This window comes from Oryx dammah, unplaced genomic scaffold (genome assembly GCF_014754425.2).
Source record: "Oryx dammah isolate SB20612 unplaced genomic scaffold, SCBI_Odam_1.1 HiC_scaffold_23, whole genome shotgun sequence".
In the NCBI taxonomy this organism is placed as follows: Eukaryota; Metazoa; Chordata; class Mammalia; order Artiodactyla; family Bovidae; genus Oryx; species Oryx dammah.
This window is the reverse complement of record NW_024070207.1, coordinates 20,981,693-21,008,187: the sequence shown is the minus strand read 5'-3', so window position 1 is coordinate 21,008,187 and position 26,495 is coordinate 20,981,693. Positions and strand designations below refer to the sequence as shown.

General features: G+C 38.0%; 1 protein-coding gene across 1 annotated transcript in view; it reads left to right on the top strand.

The window, feature by feature from the left end:
* The window catches only part of LRCH2 (leucine rich repeats and calponin homology domain containing 2), a 106,185-nt gene that overhangs the window by 37,086 nt on the left and 42,604 nt on the right, over window positions 1-26,495 (top strand). Inside the window, exons 3-10 of the mRNA XM_040265119.1 lie at window positions 763-889; window positions 5,184-5,289; window positions 5,372-5,508; window positions 16,086-16,219; window positions 23,019-23,106; window positions 23,432-23,543; window positions 23,984-24,081; window positions 24,178-24,236. Of these exons, the coding sequence (XP_040121053.1) occupies window positions 763-889; window positions 5,184-5,289; window positions 5,372-5,508; window positions 16,086-16,219; window positions 23,019-23,106; window positions 23,432-23,543; window positions 23,984-24,081; window positions 24,178-24,236 (861 nt within the window). The remainder of the gene's footprint in view (window positions 1-762; window positions 890-5,183; window positions 5,290-5,371; window positions 5,509-16,085; window positions 16,220-23,018; window positions 23,107-23,431; window positions 23,544-23,983; window positions 24,082-24,177; window positions 24,237-26,495) is intronic.

The window sequence follows — 26,495 nt, the reverse complement described above, 5'->3', positions numbered from 1 at the left end:
CATTGCCTTCTCCAGAACATGGCCTGCTACATAGTAACAAATGTTAGTTGTCCTTATACTTAAATATATCTGCAGAGATAGGAATGTTGTATCAACTGTGAGCTGAAAAGAAGGTGCTAGTAGACTGTTCCACCATAAACCTGCAACAAAAGAGAATGGGTTAAATACAATATTGTAAAGTAAAAAAAAAAAATAATAAATAAATAAATTTAAAAAAAAGAGGGAATGGGTTAAGGTTACTACATTTTAAAGGTATAATTCTATTCATTCTTTCATAAATTTGAAAACAGTGCATGCAAATTTATCCTTGGAGCCTTCCCCTAGTGAGAGGTGTAGAGGTATTGAATATAGTGAAATTATACCAGAGAGCAAGGTTCTGGCAATTCTTTAGCTCAGAAGAATTTTGAGAATTCTGAGTTAGAATTTTCTCTAGCTCAGAAAAATTCTGAGTTTTGAGAGCTGGTGATGTGTAGGACAATATTACAGATCACAGTGCAGGCTTGTGCCTGGGCAAGTGACTTAACCAAATTTAACCTTTAACTTTATTTGTATAATGCAAGTAATACCACCTGCCTTGTTAGGTTAATATGAGGATTTAATGAGACAGTGCATGTAAAGATATTAGCCTGTTACAAAGTAAGCATTAATTAAATAATAGTTGTTATTTAGTGAAAAATTCTTAATTTTGAAGTAATTTGTTCTTTTTCAACATACTTCATTTCAGACTTATTTCTCATAATGAGACTTTCTTATTCTTTTCAGTCGAAATCTTTTATCAACATTGCCAAAATACCTATTCGATCTTCCCCTTAAAGTTTTGGTCCTCAGTAATAATAAACTGGTATCCATTCCAGAAGAAATCGGAAAGTTAAAAGATTTAATGGAATTGGTGAGTAAAATAGTTGTATCGATTGCATGTAATGTGTATAACGCATATCTTTATATTTTGGGAGATTAATTCCTTTATGGAATTTCACTCTAATTAAAAAAAAAATCTTGGTATATGCCTAAGTTCTCTTCAGTGATATTTTGAGATACCCCTGCTTATGTCTGATTTTAGCTCACAACTACAATAAAAACCTTGGTTGTTCCTTACTCTTAGTGAGACCAGAAGACTTGCTTACAAATCTTAAAAAATACTTTCAGACAAATAACCAATTGTCTATCCTTTTTGTGGACAGTAAAGTTCTTAGATCAGGAAAAGGTAAGGTTTTTTTTTTTTTTAAGGTTTTGCAGGACTTCAATGAAGGCTTCAGAGAGAGGAGATAAGAAAGAGAGTACAATGCCTACATGCAGTAGAATTAATAAAATGACCTTCTTCTATATCCCCATGTAATTTTATAACACTTTGGAATGAAGATAAATGGAAAGAGGCCTTTATATACAATTGATTGTAGAAATAGAAGAATAATTTAAAGTCATTACTTTGAACATATCATTTTAGGTATTATAGGACAATGAACTCAGAGAAACATAATCAAATCTTCAAAACAGTGAGCTATTTTCACATCTTTCTGTTACTTCTACCTTACACAATATACTATGCTGTTTATTTTTTTATTTTCTATTTTATCTTGAGTAATGCTTTTCCAATCATAGATTTTTTTCAAGTGTTCATAAATATGATTTTTTATGTGTGGAGGGTGAAAAGTTTTCTTGAGGAACTTATGTACTAGTTTATAATGGGAAATTAATGTACAAATGGAATGTAATGAACAGAAATTTCAGGAATACCTTTTTGTAAAATTCATAAGCATATGTAGTTGTAATGCAAGGAAACTTCCTTGAGCTTAGTCTTGTTATGTTGTAGAACCACATAATTTTATTATTGTAAGAAATCTTGTAAGTAGTCATATAAAACCACTTCCTAATGCAGGAATCCCTGACACATCTAGTTGTATATTTTCAATGGTGGACAAATCTTTGTGTTTGTGTATCTGAGGCAGCCCTAATTCTCTTTTGCAAAATTTTGTTAACTTTCTTGTTTTGAACTAAGATACATGCCCCATCACTTTTATGCATTGGTCTAGAGACTATCATGTGAAGAAGTATAGATAATGATAACTTTTCTTCCCTTCAGATATTTATAAATTGTTATGTGTGTAGTCTCCATTTTACCAAACTCTAAGACTTGTTTTTCTATGGCTTAAATATTTTTATTATCTTTATTCCTTTTTTTATTTTCTATATTTCTATTCTTTATTGCCTTTTATTTTTAGCTATTTCTATCCTGAAAATGCTCCCTTTTATTATAGTCTCTTTTAATGTAACACTCAGAAATGAACAGAAGATGCCAGATGTGATCTAACAAATTCATAATACAAGGGGCTCATTGCTTTCTTTGACATGCACACTGTTAATGTTTTTAAAGATTTTATGCTTATTCTCCTTTAAGATTCTATGAGTCTGGGACTTCCTGCTCCAGTGGTTAAGAATTCACCTTGCAATGCAAGGGATGCAGGTTCCATCCTTGATCAGGGAACTAAGATCCCACATACCATCAAGCAACTAAGCCCACTTGCCACTAGAGAGCCAGAGTACTGCAAGGGAAGATCCTGCATGATGCAACAAAGATCTTGTGTCTGCAAATAAGATTGGATGCAGCCAAATAAATATGTTTTAAAAAAGATTCTATGGCTCTGTAATTTCTTTTTTCTTTCTTTTTCATTCAGTTTTTGACCTATGTTTTAAATTATATTACATGAGATAGTTTTTGGATAAATGAAATTTCAAAAATATTTAGAATTTTGAGATTCACTGTAGTATTTTTAAACAGAATATTAAAACATATTAATCATTATTTTACTAGCCCTGTAAAATTATTGCACTTTCAACTTTCAAAATCAGTAACTGGATAGGTTGCATTAGGGTGGCTAGTTGATAATTTTATTTTATATTTTTTTAATTGACAATTTACATCACAGAATTAATTTGTGGATATTACCTGTCATTGGAATGTTTTCCCAGGACAGTATATCCTAGGAATGTCATAGCCAGCTATAGTGAAGTCTGTCATTAGATCTAGGAAATACTCTCAGGTCTTCAAATCCCAGCTGAGTATTTTGTAGAGTACCCATTGGTGAGTAGTTCAGTATCCTGTGCCAGGTTTGTTTCTTCTATGAAGTGGCAGCTTCCTGTCAAATTTTTATTAATTTTTTGTACGGACATCTTCAGTATTAGGCATCTTTGGGAGGGAGCCATGGTATCTACTTTAATGGATGTTTTTCTGAAGTTTTCTTATCCATCATTTGGACTGTCCTCAACACAATAGCTAAGATGATGTTTGTCAAAACATAAGTTAGATTGTGTCATACCTCTGTTTAAAAGTTTCTGGTACCTGGCCACATTTCTGAGTAAAAGCCAAAACTTTTCCCTCCATCCTAGTCTTCCCCTTGCCCACTTTTCTCTAGCTACACTGGATTCATTGCTGTTCTTAGTACGTGTTATATATGCTTTGCTTAAGAGCCTTTACATTTATTGGGCCTTCTGTCTGGAATATTCCTTTCTTATGTATTGGCATGGCTCATACTCTCACTTCTGATAATAGTGCTCAAATATTAACTACTTTATGAAACAATCTAAATTCCTATCCTTCCCCAATATTACTAAAACTACCATTTTCCTTTACCCTGCTCTGTTTTTTGCCTCCATAGCACTTCTAACATATTGTGTAATCTGCTCCCTTTGCTATAATGCAGTATTCATAAGGAGCTATGAGGGCAGGACTTTTTGTTTGTTTTATTCATTGATATGTCCCCAGCACCTAGAACAGTGCCCAGCAAATAGTTTGTATTTGATAAATAGTTGTTAAATGAAGATGGCATGTAGATACATTTTAAAATCTATAGATGATTAGATATTATTTAATATTCTTTAGGGGCTTCCCCGATGACTCAGTGGTAAATCCACTTGCCAGTGCAGGAGATGAGGGTTTGATCTCTGGGTTGGAAAGATCCCCTGAAGAAGGGGATGGCTACCCATTCCAGTATTTTTGCCTGGGAAGTCCCATGGACAGGAGAACCTGGCAGGCTACAGTCCATGGAGTCGCAAAAATGTTGGACACAACTCAGTGACTAAACAACAATATTCTTCTTTTGAATTTACCCTCCTGCCTTTTTTACTTTTGATAAAACAATACATGTATGTGCCACACCTTTCCTTCCAAGCTAAATGTCGTTTCCAGTCAAAGTTGGAAATTGGGGGCAGTTGCAGTAGAATATGAATTTCATTTGCAGTGTGTCTAGAATGACTACTGCCTGAGATCTTGCAGATTCTTCTTCCCTTTCTGTTGATGTGATAAGAAAGGGGGAGAGGAGTGCACAGTTTAATAACTTAAGCTGTTCCTTTCTTCTATTATTATGGAAATGTGGTATTGTTTACCTTTAAATTGAGGTTTGCATTTCAACCTAACCATGAGGCAGTTCTGGACCAGATCCCTTAGAATGTCCTTGGGTTATGATGTGAGCCACCAAATTTTGAGCCTGTAATCCCTCATAGAAACAGGTTTTGTTAAATTGATTCTGACCATGGGCTTTGATTCTCCAGCTCACATCTGTAAATCCTTGACTTTCTCACCTCCTGCCCAAACAGGTATCTCAAAACAACTACTTTTTGTGCTTAGTCAGTCAGTCATGTCTGACTCTTTGAGACCTCATGGACTGTAGCCCACCAGGCTCCTCTGTCCATGGGGATTTTCCAGGCAAGAATACTGGAGTGGGTTGCCATGTGCTCCTCCAGGGGGTCTTCCCAACCTAGGGATCAAACCCAGATCTCCTGCATTGCAGGCAGATTCTTTATCGTCTGAGTCACCAGGGAAGCCCAAACAACTACTATAATTGACAAATTATCCCAGTGATTGATAGTTCTCTTTCATTTTACCTATGAATGAAGAGCATCTTCTGGTTTTAGTTGATAAGAGTGGTCTTTAGTTGAGATTTTCAAAATGCTGACTTGTGTATTACTAAGTTATAACCTCACACTTTTACACACAAAAAAAATTATGTTAATTGTGCTGGATTGATTTTATGATGTAATATAAATATAAATCTGCCTGATAATCCATATTTAGAGAAATGACATTGAAGGTGACTTGCTAGCTATTAGCCATGTGCTTTAATTAAAATTAGAAATATATCTCTATTTCTCCATTAGTTTGTTATAATTTTATTTTCTTTTTTCCTTAGGATATTAGCTGCAATGAGATTCAGGTTCTTCCCCAACAAATGGGAAAATTACAATCACTTAGAGAGCTAAATATAAGAAGAAATAATCTTCAGGCATTACCAGATGGTAAGATGCTCACTGTTCTTACTCACATGAATAAGAGAATAACTATATAGAATTTAATTAAATTATTTTTGTTTCTGAACAGAATTAGGAGATCTTCCCTTAGTCAAGCTGGATTTCTCTTGTAATAAAGTGACCGAAATTCCAGTTTGTTACAGGAAGCTGCATCATTTACAAGTAATAATTTTGGATAACAATCCTTTGCAAGTACCACCAGCACAGGTTTGTAATTTAAAACAATGATACTTGCTTCTTTTATTTTTATTCAGAATTACATGTTTCTGGTAAATACAAAAGCATCAGAATTAGGAGTCAGTTTGTTTTTGAGGTATTACTCTCAAAAGTGTTTTTTTCTGGGAAGTGGCTTTTTCACTTTGGTAGGAGGTTTAGCTTTGTTTCTAGAGAATAGGATTTGGATAACCCAGATACCAACTTTCTGCTTGTGAACTGATAATTCTGGTTGTTTGTGTTATTTTAAAAGGATTGACTAAGGATTCTGTCTACCTCTGTCCTACTCAGGTATATATTTACTTGAGATTTGTTGTGTGATTGATTGAAATATATTTTTAGCACCAATAGGTGGAATCATAACAGAAAGATGCAAGTTAAAAATATTAATTCCTACTTTTTTGTTCAGTCACTCAGTCATGTCTGACTCTTTGCAACCCCATGGTCTGAAGCATGCCAGGCTTCCCTCTCCCTTATTGTCTCCCAGAGTTTGCTCACTCGTGTCCATTGAATCAGTGATGCCCTCCAACCATCTCATCCTCTGTTGCCCTCTTCTCCTCCTGCCTTCAATCTTTCCCAGCATCAGGGTCTTTTCCAATGAGTTGGCTCTTTGCATCAGGTGGCCAGAGTTTTGGAGCTTCAGCTTCAGTATCAGTCCTTCCAATGAATATTCAGGGTTGATTTCCTTTGAGACTGACTGGTTTGACTTTAAGTTTGAGAATTAAATTCATGTGGAATCCACTAAAATGATAGTAAAGGAGTACACTAAACTCTAAACCCATGAAGACAAACAAAGATTGAGAGAGAAGAGGACAGCAGGGGAGAGATGGCAACAGAATTTTGGAAAATGGAAAATAGGTGAAATAGTGGTAACTAGGATCTCCACTTACATTGCACAAGAGTATCTGATTGAGGAGGCACATGGTAGTGAAGTGCCAGCCTGTACTCTATTTCCAAGCTATGTGCCCTGGCACTGGGTTTGTATACATCCAGAAGAGTTGCCTTTTTTCCCTCTTTTCCTACTAAGGTGCATTCCACTCATTGCAAACGAGTACCTTTTTTCTAAATTCAAATACTAAAAGCTGACTGCAGTCCTGGCCTGGTAGTAGCTACCATAGCAGGATGTGGAAACCTAAAACCTGTGTCTGCTATGGGAGAAGGCAACAAGAAGCGAGTTGATTTTACTGGGTTAAATCTGGGAATGGCTTGGGTGTTTCTTTGTTGATTATTGAATGAAACATGTAACTAAATAGAGGGATGAAAGACTGAAAACATGGAGGTCTGTAGAATATCTAAGGCTCTGCTATTTAATAGGACTTTCTAAATAATGGAAATGTTGTGTAATCTGTGATGTCCAATATTATTGTTCATTCGCTCAGTCATGTCAGACTCTTTGTGACCCCATGGACTGCAGCATGCCAGACTTCACTGTCTTTCACCATCTCCCAGAGCTTCCTCAAACTCATGTCCATTGAATCGGTGATGCCATCCAAACATCTCATCCTCTGTTGTCCACTTCTCCTCTTGCCTTTAGTCTTTCCAAACATCAGGGTCTTTTCCAATGAGTTCACTCTTCACATCAGGTAGCCATGTATAGGAGCTTCAGCTTCAGCATCAGTCCTTCCAATGAATATTCAGGATTGATTTAATTTAGGATTGACTGGTTTGGTCTTTTTGCTGTCCAAGGGACTCTCAAGAGTCTTCTCCAACACCACAGTTCAAAAGCATCAATTCTTTGGCGCTCAGCTTTCTTTATGCCATGAACTTCCAGATGTTCAAGCTGGATTTAGAAAAAGTGGAGAAGCCAGAGATCAGATTGCCAGCATCTGTTGGATCATCGAACAAGCAAGAGAGTTCCAGAAAAACGTCTACTTCTGCTTTATTGACTCTGCCAAAGCCTTTGACTGTGTGGATCACAACAAATTGTGGAAAATTCTGAAAGAGATGGGTATACCAGACCACCTGACCTGTCTCTTGAGAAATGTGCATGCAGGTCAGGAAGCAACAGTTAGAACTGGACATGGAACAACAGACTGGTTCCAAATCGGGAAAGGAGTACGTCAAGGCTGTATATTGTGACTCTGCTTATTAACTTATATGCAGAGTACATAATGAGGAATGCTGGGCTGGATGAAGCACAAGCTAGAATCAAGATTTCTGGGAGAAATATCAATAACCTCAGAGATGCAGATGACACCACCCTTATGGCAGAAAGTGAAGAACTAAGGAGCCTCTTGATGAAGGTGAAAGAGAAGAGTGAAAAAGTTGGTTTAAAGCTCAACATTCAGAAAACTAAGATCATGGCATCTGACCCCATCACTTCATGCCAAATAGATGGGGAAAGAGTGCAAACAGTGGCTGACTTTATTTTGGGGGGCTCTAAAATCCCTTCAGTTAGTGATTGCAGCCATGAAATTAAAAGACGCTTGCTCTTTGGAAGGAAAGTTATGACCAACCTAGACAGCATATTAAAAAAACAGAGACATTACTGTCCACAAAGGTCTGTCTAGTCAAGGTTACGGTTTTTCCAGTAGTCATGTATGAATGTGAGAGTTGGACTGTGAAGAAAGCTGAACATCGAAGAATTGATGCTTTTGCACTGTAGTGTTGGAGAAGACTCTTGAGAGTCCCTGCAAGGAGATCCAACCAGTCAATCCTAAAGGAAATCATTGCTGAATATACATTGGAAGGACTGATGTTGAAGCTGAAACTCCAATACTTTGGCCACCTGATGTGAAGAGCTGACTCATTTGAAAAGACCGTGATGCTGGGAAAGATGGAAGGCAGGAGGAGAAGGGCACAACAGACAATGAGATGGTTGGATGGCATCTCCCACTCAATGGACATGAGTTTGAGCAAACTCTGGGAGTCAGTGATGGACAGGGAAGCCTGGCATGCTGCAGTCCATGGGGTTGCAAAGAGTTGGACACAACTGACTGAACTGAACTGAACTTCTTTATGGTCAAACTCTCAGATTTACACATGATTAATAGAAAAACCATAGGTTTGACTAGATGGACCTTTGTCACTAAAATAATGTCTTTCCTTTTCAATATGCTGTCTGCTGCTGCTGCTGCTGCTAAGTCGCTTCAGTCGTGTCCAACTCTGTGTGACCCCAGACGGCAGCCTACCAGGCTCCCTCATCCCTGGGATTCTCCAGGCAAGGACACTGGAGTGGGTTGCCATGTCCTTCTCCAGTGCATGAAAGTGAAGTTGCTCAGTCGTATCCAACTCGTAGTGACCCCATGGACTGCAGCCCACCAGGCTCCTCCATCCATGGGATTTTCCAGGCAAGACTACTGGAGTGGGGTGCCATTGCCTTCTCTTCAATATGTCTAGGTTTGTCATAGCTTTTCTTCCAAGGAGCAAGTGTCTTAATTTCTTGGCTGCAGTCACCATCTGCAGGGATTTTGGAGCCCAAGAAAATAAAGTCTGTTACTGTTTCCATTGTTTCCCCATCTATTTGCCATGAAGTGATGGGACTGGATGCCATGATTTTAGTTTTTTGAATGTTGAGTTTGAAGCCAGCTATTTCACTCTCCTCTTTCACTTTCATCAAGAGGCTCTTCAGTTCCTTTCTGCTTTCTGCCATAACGGTGGTATCTTCTGCACGTCTGAGGCTATTGATATTTCTCCCGGCAATCTTGATTTCAGCTTGTGCTTCATCCAGCCTGGCATTTTGCATGATGTACTCTATATATAAGTGAAATATGCAGGGTGACAATATACAGCCTTGATGTATTCCTTTCTCGATTTGGAACCAGTTCACTCTTTCATTTCTGTTTCTAACTGTTGCTTCTTGACCTGCATAGAAGTTTGTCAGGAGGCAGGTCAGGTGGTCTGATATTCCCATCTCTTTAATGTTCCACAGTTTGTTGTGATCCACATAGTCAAAGGCTTTAGCATAGTCAGTGAAGCAGAAGTAGATGTTTTTCTGAATTCTCTTGCTTTGTCTATGATCCACCAGATGTTGGCAATTTGATCTCTGGTTCCTCTGCCTTTTCTAATTCCAGCTTTGAACATCTGGAAGTTCATGGTTCATGTACTGTTGCAGCCTGGCTTGGAAAGTTTTGAGAATTACTTTGCTAGCATGTGAGATGCTTGCAGTTGTGCCATAGTTTGAACATTCTTTGGCATTGCCTTTCTTTGGGATTGGAATGAAAACCAACCTTTTCCAGTCCTGTGGCCACTGCTGAGTTTTCCAAATTTGCTGGCATATTGAGTGCAGCACTCTCACAGCGTCATCTTTTAGGATTTGAAATGGCTTAGCTGGAATCCCATCACCTTCACTAGCTTTGTTTGTAGTGATGCTTCCTAAGGCCCACTTGACTTTGCACTGCAGGATGTCTGGCTGTAGGTGAGTGATCACACCATTGTGGTTATCTGGGTCACTAAGATCTTCTATGTATAGTTCTTTTGTGTATTCTTGCCATCTTTTCTTAATATCTTCTGCTTCTGTTAGGTCCTCAACATTTCTGTCCTTTTTGTGCCCATCATTGCATGAAATGTTCCCTGGTATCTCTCATTTTCTTGAGGAGCTCTCTAGTCTTTCCCATTCTATTGTTTTCGTCTATTGCTATTGAGTACTTGATATATGACTCATGTGACTAAGGAACAACATTTTCCATTTAATTTCATTTTGATTAATTGAAATTTCAATAGTTTTACATGACTAGTTGTTAATATATTCAACAATACAGATCTAAATTTGCACTGATTTTGCCCTTAGGTCCGCATCTACATAACTTCCACTTCTTGCCTTAGCAGAAACCTAGGGTTTACTCTGAGGAGTAGGTGGGTTCTCTCAGATTCTCTTCTTCAGCTCATCAGTGAAATGAGTATCATTCCTTCCCTCAGCATAAGCCTAGAGTTTACTCTTTAGAGCAGTGCTGTCTATTAGAACTTTCTGTAATGATGGAAATGTTCTATATTTGCACTGTCCTGTATTGTAGCCACAAGTGGCTATTGAGCACTTGAAAGTATATAGTGTGATTGAAAAATTGCATTTTTAGTTTTATTTAAATTAAATAGCCACATATGGCTAGTGACTACTATATTGGATAGCATAGCTGTAGAGAGACTCAACCAGAGTTAGGGGCTGCAGGTACAGCTATAGGCACGAATGAGATCCCATACTGACAACAGTGAATGCATATGTACTGAATATTCAGAGTGTCAGTAGACCTCTCTTGCTTGGCTCCCAGAATGCTGGCAGCCTCTCTTATGTGACTTAGGATGGATGATTTCTCTTTTGGTAGACTGATGGAACTAGGGGAAAAGACCTATAGGTATACTGATCATTGGCAGTCCCCTGAAGCACAAGTCACGATCTGTTCTCTAGACACGGGCTGACCATTGATAAACTTCTCCCTCTTACATAGAGCTTCCATTTGACTTATCATTTTTCTTTTGAAAATGAACAGACAGCCATGGATCACTAGACACTGTAGAAATAATTTCTAACATGAAAGAGACTGAAAGGCTTCCATGAAGACAAAATGGGTCATATTGATAGCAGTGGTAGTCAGAATGACTTCTCAGCAGCACCATGGGGAACTAGAAGATGTTAGAATGATGCCTTCAGTGACTGAAGGAATATTCCCAAATTTGTAAAGTCAAACTATCAGTCAATTGTAAGATAGAAAAAAAAAAGACAGTTTCAAACATGCAAGATCTCAGAAATTTTAGCTGTCCTACACACTTTACTAGAAAGCCAGTAGAGGGTGTACTATATCAAAATGAAGGAACAAATTAAGAAGAATTCTTCATGTCTAAGATAGACTGGTATGCATGGACTTAGAGTCTAGCAACCAATCAGTTTGGTGGGGGGAGGGTTGTCTCCCAAAGGAAAATAGAAAAATAATAAAGAAGTTAACAGTTGAGTTGATGTACTTGTCAGTATGGAGAGACGTTTTACAGTTCTGTCAGAGTCAGGAATGAATTAGTAGTAGGCACACAGAAAATTATCAGTTCAGTTCAGTTGCTCAGTCATGTCCGACTCTTTGTGACCCCATGGGCTGCAGCACACCAGGCTTCCCTGTCCATCACCAACTCCTGGAGCTTACTCAAAGTCATGTCCATTGAGTTGGTGATGCCATTTAACCATCTCATCCTCTGTCGTCCCCTTCTCCTCCTGCCTTCAATCTTTCCCAGCATCAGGGTCTTTTCCAATGAGTCAGTTCTTCACATCAGAACATTAAACAAAGGAGGAAAATGGGGCAAGTAGTCACTTTAGGAAAACAAAAACTTACAAGAGAAAGGAAATGAATCTAACTAACCTCTGTGACTTTCTTGATCATATTGTTGTAAATACTAGAGTTTGATTTAATGAAAAATTGTGACATAGATGTAATAATAACAAAGATTTATATGGCACTTACCATGCTCCAAGCACTGTATTAAACATGCTTTACATGCATTCACTCATTTCTTATAGCAACCCTATAAAATAAGTACTGTCATTATACTTCATTTTATAAAAGAGAAAACAGAGCTGTAGCTGTTTCCTGTCTTTTCCAAGGTCACATGACTAGCATGTGGTGGAGCCTGGTTTCAAACCAAGGCAATCTTAACTCCAGAATTCATGTTCCAACCACTATGTTATGCTTCTGAAGAGGGAGCAGGTATGTTTATATGAGTTGATAGGGATTGGTGATGGGAGAATGGTGGTTTGATGATATGTGATAGTGGTGGTGATATCATGTAGATGGCAGTGAGCAGTGGCTTGAAGCAAGATCTTAGTTCCCTGTCTAGGAATTGAACCTCTGCCTAGAGGCTAGAAGCAAAATTTAGCTAACTCTTGCCCCTGTTTGAAAGTAAGAATGTTTCAAGGAGGCAAAAACTGGAAAAAAGGTACATAGTATATTATTAGAGACACAGCACTTCCCTGGTGGCTCAGACGATAAAGAATCTGCCTAAAATGCAGGAGACCCAGGATCGATTCCTGGGTCAGGAAGATCCCCTGGAGAAGGGTATGGCAACCCACTCCAGTATTCTTGCCTGGACAAGTCCATGGACTGATGAGCCCAGTGGGGTACAGTCCATGGAGTCGCAAAGAGTTGGACGCAACTTAGCGACTAACACAAGTAGGAGAGTACACAGAGAAACAGTTTAAGAGAGAAGCAAGGCAGAGATACATACCTGGAGAGAAAGTGTGTGTGGTCGACCATGAACACCACCCCCCTGCACCCCCCTCCCCAGCCAGTGAGGAGGAGCACACCAGCCCTAAATCACTCATAGAGGGCACTTTTTCCAAGTCTCACTTGGCCAGTCATCTGGCTTTTACCTGGCTCTGAATCCCTATTTGGTTTAACTCAGGGTCCTCCCCTGTGTGTGTGTGTATCGCTTAGCCAAGATGGATTCCAAGGCAAGGGCTTCTGGGAAGAAGAGCATATTATGGTCTGGTGCCCCCTTCCTTCTCTGACCTACTGAGGAACCTTTCTGCACATGTGTAGTCAGAGAGGCTTCTTTGACCTTAAGAATGAGAAATACGTGATCTCTTTATCTTCTATCCAAGTTCAAGCAGGACTCGGCTCCTCCTTGTTCCTGCCACTATCTTTATCTTGAAGTATCTGTCCACAGGGGACAGATTTCAGCTGCTCAGCCTGGGGCCCATCTATCTGGTACGTCAGTGGTGTTGATAACACAAGAAATCTAAGTCCTCATCCTCCTTAGTAAGATCTTGGTAAATAAAATCCATAATTGAAAAATAAAAAATACCACTAGAACCATGTTATTTATAAATATGAAGGTAAAAAGCAGAAACCAACTGAAAGAGTTAAATGTGGGGACTGGGTCTCAGTTGTGTCTGACTCTTTGCGACCCCATGGACTGTAGGCTACCAGGCTCCTCCCTCCATGGGTTTCTCCAGGCAAGAGTACTGGAGTGGGTTGCCATTTCCTTCTCCAGTGGATCTTCCCGACACAGGGATCAAACCCTGGTCTCCTGCGTTCCAGGCAGACGCTTTAACCTCTGAGCCACCAGGGAAGCCCAAAGAGGTGGAACAGGGGATTAATTTTTTGTTAACTATTTTATAATTCTCTTTGATTTTAAAACTGTATGTGAATTATGATGATATAAATTAAATTTACAAAAGTAATTTTTCAGCATTTAACTTGGAAATAGATAATTTTTACAAATTTGGATAAATGATAGGATATATTTTAATTGGTAATATATTTATGTTCTAAAGCACAAATGGTTTACATTTTCCTTTTAAATGAAATTTTTCAGTGGTCAGGTCAGATCTGGTATCCATTAGATTTACCTAAGAACTATTTTTCCTTTCTACCTGAAATGATAATTATGTTTTAATGTGCTATTTCTATTGTTTCCTTTATTGATTGTTTTTGTGTGTTGCTAGGTTATGTGCTTCCATAAAACAACATTTTCTATTCTAAATTTTGAGAAATACTTATTTGATAACATTTATGGTGACTACAGTTATCCTTTGTAAAGCAAAATTATTGTTTCCCTACTGCTCATTGTCTATCTTTTTTATATAAAATACTTTGTTTCACACAGTATTTTCCCCCTCATTATTCTTTTTCTTTATTGCCAATGAAAATAATTTTCCTGGATATTATATTAGTGGAATTGACCATTGAAAAATTTGTTTTGTTTTATTTTAAGTGGCTTACCATCCCACCTTTCAACAAATTTATCCTGTATTTGCATTCTTTTGATTAACTTTCTTCCAGTGTTTAAACTTAGTGGTTCTGATGAGGTTACTTTAAAGAATTACGTGGGTTATTTTTTTTCTTCTGTTCTTACCACTACAATGAATATATTTCTTTTCATTTTTTTCTGGAGAAGGCAGTGCAACCCAATCCAGTACTCTTGCCTGGGAAATCCCATGGACGGAGAAGCCTAGTGGGCTACAGTCCATAGGGTTGCGAGGAGTCAGACATAATTGAGTGACTTCACTTTCACTTATCACTCTCATGCATTGGAGAAGGAAATGGCAACCCACTCCAGTATTCTTGCCTGGAGAATCCCAGGGATGGAAGAGCCTGGTGGGCTGCCGTCTATGGGGTCGCACAGAGTCGGACATGACTGACGCGACTTAGCAGCAGCAGCAGCAGCAGCATTTTTTCTAGTGAAGGCAACTTTTTGTTTTGCCCAGAGTCCAAGTCCCCAAAACTGAGAGAATAAGATGTCCACAGCAGTGCAAAAGCATAAAGGGGTTTTATTTCTAGCTCGAGCCAGGGCCCCTGTCTCATCCAGCACAGTGGAGTCTTGACGAGAGCCCCGAGCCCAGATTTTCAGCAGTATTTATAAGTTTAGAACAAAGACAGGGAGTTGGCAAGGGTTGATTGGCTGCAGGGGTTTCCTGGTATTTACTGATTGGCCACTTATCATCCCTCTGATTTGCCAGAGTTATCATCTCTCTGAAGCCCCGGAAGCATGACTCAGGGATTATTTTTGGCCTAGTGCACTTCTCTGAGCCTGTCATGGCTCTGGTGAGGTTGTAACATTCCCCCGTGTCTTTAGTTCATATAGAGGAATCTTCCTCTTTGTTCTGGGGTACAGTTTGATATTGTTGTCTAAGCACAAATAGTTGAACTGTATTAATACGCTCTTTTATAAACGTAATGAGCCTGTTGAGGATGCATGGGCCAATGGTGAGTATTAGTAAAAGCACCGTAAGAGGTCCCACCAGGGTGGAAATTAATGTTGTCAGCCATGGAGATTGTTGAAACCAAGATTCACACCATCCCTGCTGGGCTTTTTGCTCTCTCTTTTGCTGGGCTAGTCTTTTTTTTACTTTTGCCATAGATTTTTTTATTACCCCAGACGAGCCCCCAAATGTTTTGCCCAGAGTCCGAGTCCCCAAAACTGAGAAAATAAGACGTCCACAACAATGCAAAAGCATAAAGGGGTTTTATTTCTAGCTCGAGCCAGGGCCCCCGTCTCATCCAGCACAGTGGAGTCTTGATGAGACCCCCGAGCCCAGATTTTCAGCAGTATTTATAAGTTTAAAACAAAGACAGGGAGTTGGCAAGGGTTGATTGGCTGCAGGGGTTTCCTGGTATTGACTGATTGGCCACTTATCATCCCTCTGATTTGCCAGAGTTATCATCTCTCTAAAGCCCCAAAAACATGACTCAGGGATTATTTTTGGCCTAGTGCACCTCTCTGAGTCTGTCATGGCTCTGGTGAGGTTGTAACACTTTTATGAATTATAAATTTTATATTGCTTAGTGGTTTGTACTTTGTGCTTTTAACAAAATAGTTCAGGGAAATACAGAAAAATTAACTTAGTTTTTTCTAATAAGAAAAGAGACCACAATCAGTTCAGTTCAGTTCAGTTCAGTTCAGTTGCTCAGTCGTGTACGGCTCTTTGGGACCCCATGAATCGCAGCATGGCAGAATAGTTTTAGTTATTGTCAGTGCTGTCAGATTTTTTTCACCTAGTGTTAGAAGTACAAAGTATTTAAATATGTAAAGTATCTATCATGATATCATGATTGTTATATCTCAGAGTAATTTGAAATTATTAAAATTTATTAATAAATTGGTAAATGACTTTATATTTGGAACTATAATCTTACTCTATTATTTATTGACAGATATGTTTAAAAGGTAAAGTACACATATTTAAATACTTAAATATCCAAGCGTGTTGCAGAATGGATAAGAAACCAGATTCTCTGGATCTCCCATCATTGAGTAAAAGAATGCCCTCCCAACCTCTCACAGACAGGTAATGTAATATTCTGTAATATTCTAATTTCATGACAATGGTGTCTTCTCTCTATATATAGATGATATTTGTTTATTTTGAGTGAACTGAATATACTTAGGATGATTAGTCTGGTGTTAAAATCAGTAATTAGCTGAAGTGAAATATCACCATCATAGAGTGAACCTCTGATAGAATAAATTTGGAGTTTTCTCAAAAAATTTATTATTAAAGCTTTTAGTAGTAAAATGTAAAGTAAAATATATTTATGACATTCTAGTACAGAAGAACTAATTTCTCAGCACTTGACAACTGTTAATGTTCTACTGTAATCACTGTGCTGTATATTTGGAATAAGTAGAATTTGACTTTGAACTGAGGTTAGTGGAAGAGTAAGACGTGTGGTTGGTTACCTTTCACCTCCATTTTCTTGATGCATTTCTATATGGATATTTTTTGATTCATTTCTATATGGATCAGGGATGATTTATCATTGATATTCTGTTTGATATTGGTTTTTTTTCCTTAAAAGATTTTGAAATGTTAGATTTGATATTTTTTTTAATTCATCCTTTTCAGACATAGATTGGTCTGAAAGATTTTATGAAAACATAATTCCATCCAATAGTATGGAAAATAATTTGGAGTAGGATGAGACTATACAAAGGGAGACTGTCCCTGACTAAAATATTTAAAGATTTGTTATTGTATTTATGGCATAGTTTAGACTACATGGAATGCCAGCGTAGTAAGTATTATTGTTAACAGTGCAAGTTTTTGAATCCGAAATAGGATTTTTCTCAAATATTTTTGTTGCCTTAGAATGATTAAGAATCTGAGCATTAAATTTAGTTGCCAAAGGATTAGTTTGCTTAATATTATAAATGATAGTTCAGTTCAGTTCAGTTCAGTCACTCAGTCGTGTCCAACTCTTTGCAACCCCATGAATCATAGCATGCCAGGCCTCCCTGTCCATCACCATCTCCCGGAGTTCACTCAGACTCACGTCCATCGAGTCAGTGATGCCATCCAGCCATCTCATCCTCTGTCGTCCCCTTCTCCTCCTGCCCCCAATCCCTCCCAGCATCAGAGTCTTTTCCAATGATAGTAGACCAAACAATTCTACAAAAGTTAGAATTAATTCATATACTAATCTCTATTAGTATGTTTTTATATTTATTTCAAAATTACTTTAGTAATGACATACATTATATTAATCATTTATTTATTTAAGTTGAGTGCCTACCACTAGATTCAGGGTTTGTTGAATTACATATTGGCCTCGGCCCTCATGGAGCTCACATTCTAGTGGATGAGTTGGTTGTTAAATAAAACAAGAACATAGACACACACACACATAATTTCAAATTTTGGTGAGTGCTTTGAAGGGAAGGAACATGTTTCAGGAGTGTGGTTGAGGAGTGTCTCTTTGGGAAGGTGAGGTTTTAAGTCAGGACCTGAAAGGAGAAAAGCTAGCTGTGGAACGAGTGAGGGAAAGAGCATTTCAGGCAGAAATAATGGCATATGCAAAGGTCTTAAGTTAGGAAGAAACTTGGTATGCTAAAAAAACCTGAGAGGAGGCCAGCATTGTGGTACAAGTTGACTTTGGAAAGTTAGTCGGGGCTGAAGTTATATGGAGGCTTTGGAGGCTGTGGTAAGAAGTTTGAATTTTATTTAAAGTACAGTAGGTAGTCACTGGAGGATAGCATGATTAAATTATTTTTAAAGAAACTATTTTGGCTCTTATAGAGAAAATACATTGGAAGCAAACAAGTAAAAACACAGGGACTACTTAGGGTGTTGTGGTACTACCAAAAGATCAAGGGGTCTAGAATAGGGTTATTGCAGTAGAGATGAAAAGGAGTGGACAGAATTGAGATAGATTTTGAAGATGGTGTCTAGCAATGCTGTCCAATTGAAAGGCAATATGAGCCACATTGGTAATTTTTAAATTTTCTTGTAACCCATTTAAAAAATAATAAATTAATTTTAATAATGCATGTTACATTACCCAATATATTAAAAATGTCATTTCAGTATGTCAGTTCAATTCAGTTGCTCAGTTGTGTCCAACTCTTTGTGACCCCATGGCCTGCAGCATGCCAGGTTTCCCTGTCCAGCACCAACACTTGGAGCTTGTTCAAACTCATGATCATCAAGTTGGTGATACCATCCAGCCATCTCATCCTCTGTCGTCCCCTTCTCCTGCCTTCAATCTTTCCCAGCATCAGGGTCTTTTCAAATGAGTCAGTTCTTCTCATCAGGTGGCCAAAGTATTGGAGCTTCAGCTTCAGCATCAGTCCTTCCAATGAATATTCAGAACTGATTTCCTTTAGGATTGACTGGTTTGATCTCTTTGCAGTCCAAGGAACTCTCAAGAGTCTTCTCCAACACCACAGTTGCAAAAGCATCAATTTTTTGGCACTCAGCTTTCTTTATGGTCTAATGCATCCATATACGACTACTGGAAAAACCATAGCTTTGACTAGATGGACCTTTGTCAGCAAAGTAATGTCTATTTTTATATACCTTTTTAATGTGCTGTCTAGGTTTCTCATAGCTTTTCTTCCAAGGAGCAAGCATCTTTTAATTTCGTGGCTGCAGTCACCATCTGCAAGGATTTTGGAGCCCAAGAAAATAAAGTCTGACAGTGTTTCCATTGTTTCCCATCTATTTGCCATGAAGTGATGGGACCGGATGCCATGATTTTAGTTTTTTGAATGTTAAGTTTTAAGCCAACTTTTTCACTCTCCTCTTTCACTTTCATTAAGAGGCTCTTCAATTTCTTTTCCCTTTTTGCCGTAACGGTGGTATCATCTGCATATCTGAGGCTATTGATATTTCTCCCGGCAATCTTGATTCCAGCTTGTGCTTCATCCAGCCTGGAATTTTGTGTGATGTACTCTATATGTAAGTGAAATATGCAGGGTGTCAATATACAGCCTTGATGTACTCCTTTCTCGATTTGGAACCAGTCCGTTGTTCCATGTCCAGTTCTAACTGTTGCTTCTTGGCCTGCCTAGAAGTTTGTCAGGAGGCAGGTCAGGTGGTCTGGTATTCCCATCTCTTTCAGAATTCTCCACAGTTTGTTGTGATCTACATAGTTAAAGGCTTTGGCATAGTCAGTAAAGTAGAAGTAGATGTTTTTCTGGACCTCTCTTGCTTTTTCTATTATACAATGGATGTTGGCAATTTGATCTTTGGTTCCTCTGCCTTTTCTAAATCCAGGTTTGAACATCTGGAAGTTCATGGTTCATACACTGTTGAAGTCTGGCTTGGAGAATTTTGAGCATTACTTTGCTAGCGTGTGGAGAAGGCAATGGCACCCCACTCCAGTACTCTTGCCTGGAAAATCCCATGGATGGAGGAGCCTGGAAGGCTGCAGTCCATGGGGTCGCTGAGGGTCAGACACAACTGAGCGACTTCACTTTCACTTTTCACTTTCATGCATTGGAGAAGGGAATGGCAACCCACTTCAGTGTTCCTACCTGGAGAATCCTAGGGACGGGGGAGCCTGGTGTCACACAGAGTCAGACACGACTGAAGCGACTTAGCAGCAGTAGCAGTTGCTAGCGTGTGAGATGCTTGCAGTTGTGCCATAGTTTGAACATTCTTTGGCATTGCCTTTCTTTGGGATTGGAATTGAAACTGACTTTCTCCAGTCCTGTGGCTACTTCTGAGTTTTCCAAATTTGCTGGCATTTGAGTGCAGCACTCTCACAGCGTCATCTTTTAGGATTTGAAATGGCTTAGCTGGAATCCTATCACCTTCACTAGCTTTGTTTGTAGTGATGCTTCCTAAGGCCCACTTGACTTTGCACTGCAGGATGTCTGGCTATAGGTGAGTGATCACACCATCGTAGTTATCTGGGTCACTAAGATCTTTTATGTATAGTTCTTTTGTGTATTCTTGCCACCTTTTCTTAATATCTTTTGCTTCTGTTAGGTCTTTAACACTTCTGTCCTTTAGTGTGCCCATCTTTGCATGAAATGTTCCCTTGGTATCTCTCATTTTCTTGAAGAGATCTCTAGTCTTTCCCATTCTGTTGTCTTCCTCTATTTCTTTGCATTGATCACTGAGGAAAGGTTTCTTACCTCTCCTTGCTATTCCTTGGAACTTTGCATTCAGATGTGTATATCTTTCTTTTTCTCCTTTGCCTTGAGCTTTTTTTCTTTTCTTGGCTATCTGTAAGGCTTCCTCAGACAACCATTTTGCCTTTTTGCATTTCTTTTCCTTGGGGATGGTCTTGAATACTGCCTCTTGTACAGTGTCTTGAACCTCCATCCATAGTTCTTCTGGCAGTCTATCAGATCTAATCCCTTGGATCTATTTGTCACTTCCACTGTATAATCGAAAGGGATTTGATTTAGGTCATACCTGATGGTCTAGTGGTTTTCCTTACTTTCTTCAGTTTAAATCTGAATTTGGCAATAAGCAGTTCATGATCTGAACCACAGTCAGCTCCCGGTCTTGTTTTTGCTGACTGTATAAAGCTTCTACATAATTGAAATTTCAATATATAATTACATATAAAACACTAGTGAGTTATTTCACTTTGTTTTAAATCTTTGAAATCTAGCATGTATTTTACATTTGTAGCATGTCTCAATTTGGACTAGTTACATTTCAAATGCTCTGTTGCCAAGCATCACTAGTGGCTACTGTATTGGACAGGACAGATCAATAGAGTTTATTTGTGGCTCTTGGGTGCACTTATCTCTCACACAGAGCTGGTATTGAATTACTCACTTGTATGTACTTTCTAGTTTCTCACTCATGTTCTTGGCTATATGGTTCTTACTACTTAGAACACCTTTCCTTGATATTTTGTAAACTCTTTATTCTATATAGGCATTGTAGTAGTTATACTCATCTTCAGCTTTTGTAGTTAGACATAATATCCTCATGAAGCTCTTCTCCAACTCTTAATAATTGTATGTCCTTTTATCATATAATCTCTGGTTTTTAGCTTTTTTGTATATGAAAAGGAAAATAATCATATGGATGTTGTCAGGATTGAATGAAATAATGCATATAGAGTATTTATCACAGTGTCTTATTAATTCCTCAACAAATAGCTTATTATTATCATTGTCATCTGTTTCAAACACGCCAATGTATGTTAATATAGTATAGTATATGGATGTATTATTGGGTGGTGGAGTTAGATGGATTTCAGTTCTAATCATGGTTTAACCTCTTAATTCCTCCTTGGCCTATGTAAGTTATTTAATCTCTCTGAGCCTGTTTCTTTATTTAAAATGTTAACAATACATATTTCAAAAGCTTGTTGTGAGAATTAAATGTATGCCTAGCAACTAGTTCAGTAAATGATACCCAGTAAATGTCATAATATTTCCCTTTGGGAGGTTAACTTTTATTAGCTTTATTTCTTTGTTTGTAAGAAGAAAGTAATAATGCATAAATTGTACAATTTCATTATAAATAAAATATGAGGTGCACCTGGCATAGTATCTAACACAATGTAGACACTCAGCAAATGCTAGCAATTGTTGTTTTTCATCCTTCAAGATTAATCTCAAATGCTTCTTTCTTGGGTGAAGCCTTTCCTCACCTTCCCAGGGAGAAATTTATATTTACCTTTGTTCTTGTTGTTTATTTGGTAAGTTGTGTCTAACTCTTTTGCAACCCCATGGACTATAGCCTGCCAGGCTCCTCTGACTATGATTTCTCAGGCAAGAATACTGGAGTGGGTTACCATTTCCTTCTCTGGGGATCTTCCCAACCCAGGGATCAAACCCTCGTCTCCTGCTTGGCAGGTGGATTCTTTACCACTGAACCATCTGGGAAGCCCCATTTACCTTTGTCATATCTTTCAGAACAGATAAGCATACTCCTGCTCTGGGCTGAGAATGCTTTGAAAGCAAACATTAAAATTCATCTCATCTCAGGTGTTCAGCATAGTGCCTTAACCCTTGGTAATTGCTTCCCTAAGTTTGTTGATATACTTCTGAAAAGTATAAAATCAGTATTTGGGGAAGAAATATAGCAGATCAGGGACTTCAGTGTTAGATAATCTTGGGATAAAACTTAGACTGCCATTTGCAAGTTGTATGTCATTGGGTCATTTTTTCAGCCCCTTCTGGCCTCAGTTTCCTTTTCTGTAAAATGAGAAAGCACCAATAACCTGCTAGAATTTTCACGAGGAATGTGAAATATTATCTTTAAAATACTTAAAAAAATACTTAGCCTAGTTCTTGGCATATAACCAGTGGTCAATGTACAGTATATGGTAAATTGGCAAATTAATGTTAAAACTATTTTGCAACTTGGGTGGCATACTGTAATTCAGAAATTTACAAGGACAGCTCTTTCCTCACACCAAAAGAATTGCTTATTCAATGTTTTACAGGCTTTTTTTGGCCTTTTTTCTCTTAATTACTTAATGGTCCTTATTTATGAAGCTAAATATATTTTTAGAGATAGTGAAGAAATGATTGTATTAAGGTTAAAAGACATTTCAGCATTGTATGGTGAAATTTGACAAACTCATAAGAAAAATAGGTCTTTATCAAGATGATTTTCTAGCAGGACTATCTGTTTTTCTGAATCTCTCAGAAGAAATAATAGGCTATTGTTAAGGCTATTGTAACCTATTTTACAACAGAGCATGTGAAAATATTACATGAGGGACATGAATAAAGTGTTTTATATGATCCAATATTTTTTCCTCATGTTTTTAAGGATCTTACATATCAAAAGTATATATTCTATATTATCTAGTGAAATTTTAGGTCAATTATGTATTATCTATTTAAGAAGAAAACCTTGACTGCCCTTAGAATTTGTATTTCCATAGTATGGAAGATTTTTATCCAAATAAAAATCATGGTCCTGACTCTGGAATTGGAAGTGATAATGGAGAGAAACGATTGTCTACAACAGAAGTGAGTCTTTTCTATTACTGAACTATTTTAAGATTTTATTAGAAAAAACAAAAAAAAATTTACTAGAGCTTTGAAGTAGATAGGCACTTGCACACATTTCATTTATTTTGCTTAAAAATGTGATCAGCATTGCATTTTATGACCTCAAGTTAAACAAAAGACATGTGCAGTTTTAAAAGCAAAACAGTAAACCTCATATTAATTTTTGGTTTTAAAACTGGAGATTTAAATCAGGTATTCTGTACTTCATATATGTAATTAAAGCAACTAATCCTTATCATATGTTTAAAATGCCTCATTTTTACTTTTTACTTATTGCATTCAGCCATCAGATGATGACACAATCAGCCTTCATTCTCAAGTCTCAGAATCAAATAGAGAGCAGACATCAAGAAATGACAGTCACTCAACAGGAAGTAAACCTGATTCTCAGAAAGGTAATTCATAAGGTGTCTGCTGTTTTTATGTCATGTATATATCCCTTTTAAAAAATGAATATATTTTTTAAAGTGGGCTTTAAAAATAATAGTGTGTGCATGCTTGCTAAGTTGCTTCAATCATGTCCAACTCTATGCAACCTATGGACCATAGCCTGTAAAGCTCCTCTCTGTGGGATTCTCCAGACAAGAGTACTGGAGTGGGTTGCTGTGCACTCCTCCAGGGGACCTTCTTAACCAAGGGATTGAACCAACATCTCTTGCATCTCCTGCATGGGCAGATGGGTTTTTTACCACTAGCGCCACCTGGGAAGCCCCCAAATTATAGTATCTTTGATAAACTCTTTTATTGAGAAAAAGATACTTTTTTCTAAGCACTGCAGTGTCAGAGCACACTGTTTACTATTCATGTTTTCTAATAAGTATTAATCTATACTTAGACCAGGAGGTGTATGATTTTACTGATGCCAACACAGATGATGTAGTAGTTCCTGAACAAGGAGATGCACATATTGGATCATTTGTTGCTTTTCTTAAGGTAAAGAAAACTTTGAACAAATATCAATAACACGTTCTCCTTAATCTCACAAAAGTGAAACATACAATTTAAAATGATAACTTTCTTTTATGTAAGGGAAAAGAGAAAGGTCCTGAAAAATCTCAGAAAAATGAAGAATTGGGAGATGAAAAAAGGTAAGCACACCTGAATTTGCAAATTGAAGTAGTGCTTATTAATCCTTGAAATATCATTAGATATTTCTGCTTAAATGAATAAATTTTTTGTTCATTTACCTGTTAATTTCAGATAATTTGTGAATATTTCATCTGTCTGCTTTCCTCAATGAAGCTGAAAATTATAGTAAACATATAAGCTGAATGTAGTATATACACTGTTTTTCTCCATAAGTGTAATTATAATGACCCCTATTACTATTATTGAAGAAAATTATACTTTCCCATACATTGCCTCATTTAAGCTATTTAGCTGTTCTTTAAAACAGATAGTATTGGTATAATTTGACCGATTAGGAAACTAAGACCTAGAGTTTCAAATGTCTCAAACTGAGGTGTTCTGACTCTTGGCTTAATAAACTTTACATTACATGAGACTGGTTATGGTAATTTTAAGGGTATTTACTTCTCTATTTTATTAAAATAATTTACTTTGGATCTTCTCTGTACCCTTTATCTTATGAAATGATAGAAATTGACCTACCACATTTTTTCAGAAAAGAAAGAGTATTTGTTGAATACCTACCATCTACCAGCATCTGTGCTACATGCTTTCCTATGTTTCTTACTTCAGTTCAGTTCAGTTCATTTCAGTTCAGTTCAGTTCAGTCGCTCAGTCGTATCCGACTCTTTGCAACCCCATGAATCGCAGCACGCCAGGCCTCCCTGTCCATCACCCTCTCCCGGAGTTCACTCAGACTCACGTCCATCGAGTCCGTGATGCCATCCAGCCATCTCATCCTCTGTCGTCCCCTTCTTCTCCTGCCCCCAATCCCTCCCAGCATCAGAGTCTTTTCCAATGAGTCAAGTCTTCGCATGAGGTGGCCAAAGTACTGGAGTTTCAGCTTTAGCATCATTCCTTCCAAAGAAATCCCAGGGCAGATCTCCTTCAGAATGGACTGGTTGGATCTCCTTGCAGTCCAAGGGACTCTCAAGAGTCTTCTCCAAGACTACACTTCAAAAGCATCAATTCTTCGGCACTCAGCCTTCTTTACAGTCCAACTCTCATATCCATACATGACCACAGGAAAAACCATAGCCTTGTCTAGACGGACCTTATTTGGCAAAGTAATGTCTCTGCTTTTGAATATGCTATCTAGGTTGGTCATAACTTTTCTTCCAAGGAGTAAACGTCTTTTAATTTCATGGCTGCAGTCACCATCTGCAGTGATTTTGGAGCCAAAAAAAATAAAGTCTGTCACTGTTTCTACTGTTTCCCCATCTATTTCCCATGAAGTGATGGGACTGGATGCCATGATCTTTGTTTTCTGAATGTTGAGCTTTAAGCCAACTTTTTCACTCTCCTCTTTCACTTTCATCAAGAGGCTTTTTAGCTCCTCTTCACTTTCTGCCATAAGGGTGGTGTCATCTGCATATCTGAGGTTATTGATATTTCTCCTGGCAATCTTGATTCCAGCTTGTGTTTCTTCCAGTCCAGCATTTCTCATGATGTACTCTGCATAGAAGTTAAATAAGCAGGGTGACAATATACAGCCTTGATGTACTCCTTTTCCTATTTGGAACCAGTCTGTTGTTCCATGTCCAGTTCTAACTGTTGCTTCCTGACCTGCATATAGGTTTCTCAAGAGGCAGGTCAGGTGGTCTGGTATTCCCATCTCTTGAAGAATTTTCCACAGTTTATTGTGATCCACACAGTCAAAGGCTTTGGCATAGTCAAGAAAGCAGAAATAGATGTTTCTCTGGAACTCTCTTGCTTTTTCCATGATCCAGCGGATGTTGGCAATTTGATCTCTGGTTCCTCTGCCTTTTCTAAAACCAGCTTGAACATCAGGGAGTTCACGGTTTACGTATTGCTGAAGCCTGGCTTGGAGAATTTTGAGCATTACTTTACTAGCATTTGAGATGAGTGCAATTGTGTGGTAGTTTGAGCATTCTTTTGCATTGCCTTTCTTAGGAATTGGAATGAAAACTGACCTTTTCCAGTCCTGTGGCCACTGCTGAGTGTTCCAAATTTGCTGGCATATTGAGTGCAGCACTTTCACAGCATCGTCTTTCAGGATTTGAAACAGCTCTACTGGAATTCCCTCACCTCCACTAGCTTTGTTCGTAGTGATGCTTTCTAAGGCCCACCTGACTTCACTTTCCAAGATGTCTGGCTCGAGATTAGTGATCACATCATCATGATTATCTGGGTTGTGAAGATCTTTTTTGTACAGTTCTTCCGTGTATTCTTGCCACCTCTTCTAATATCTTCTGCTT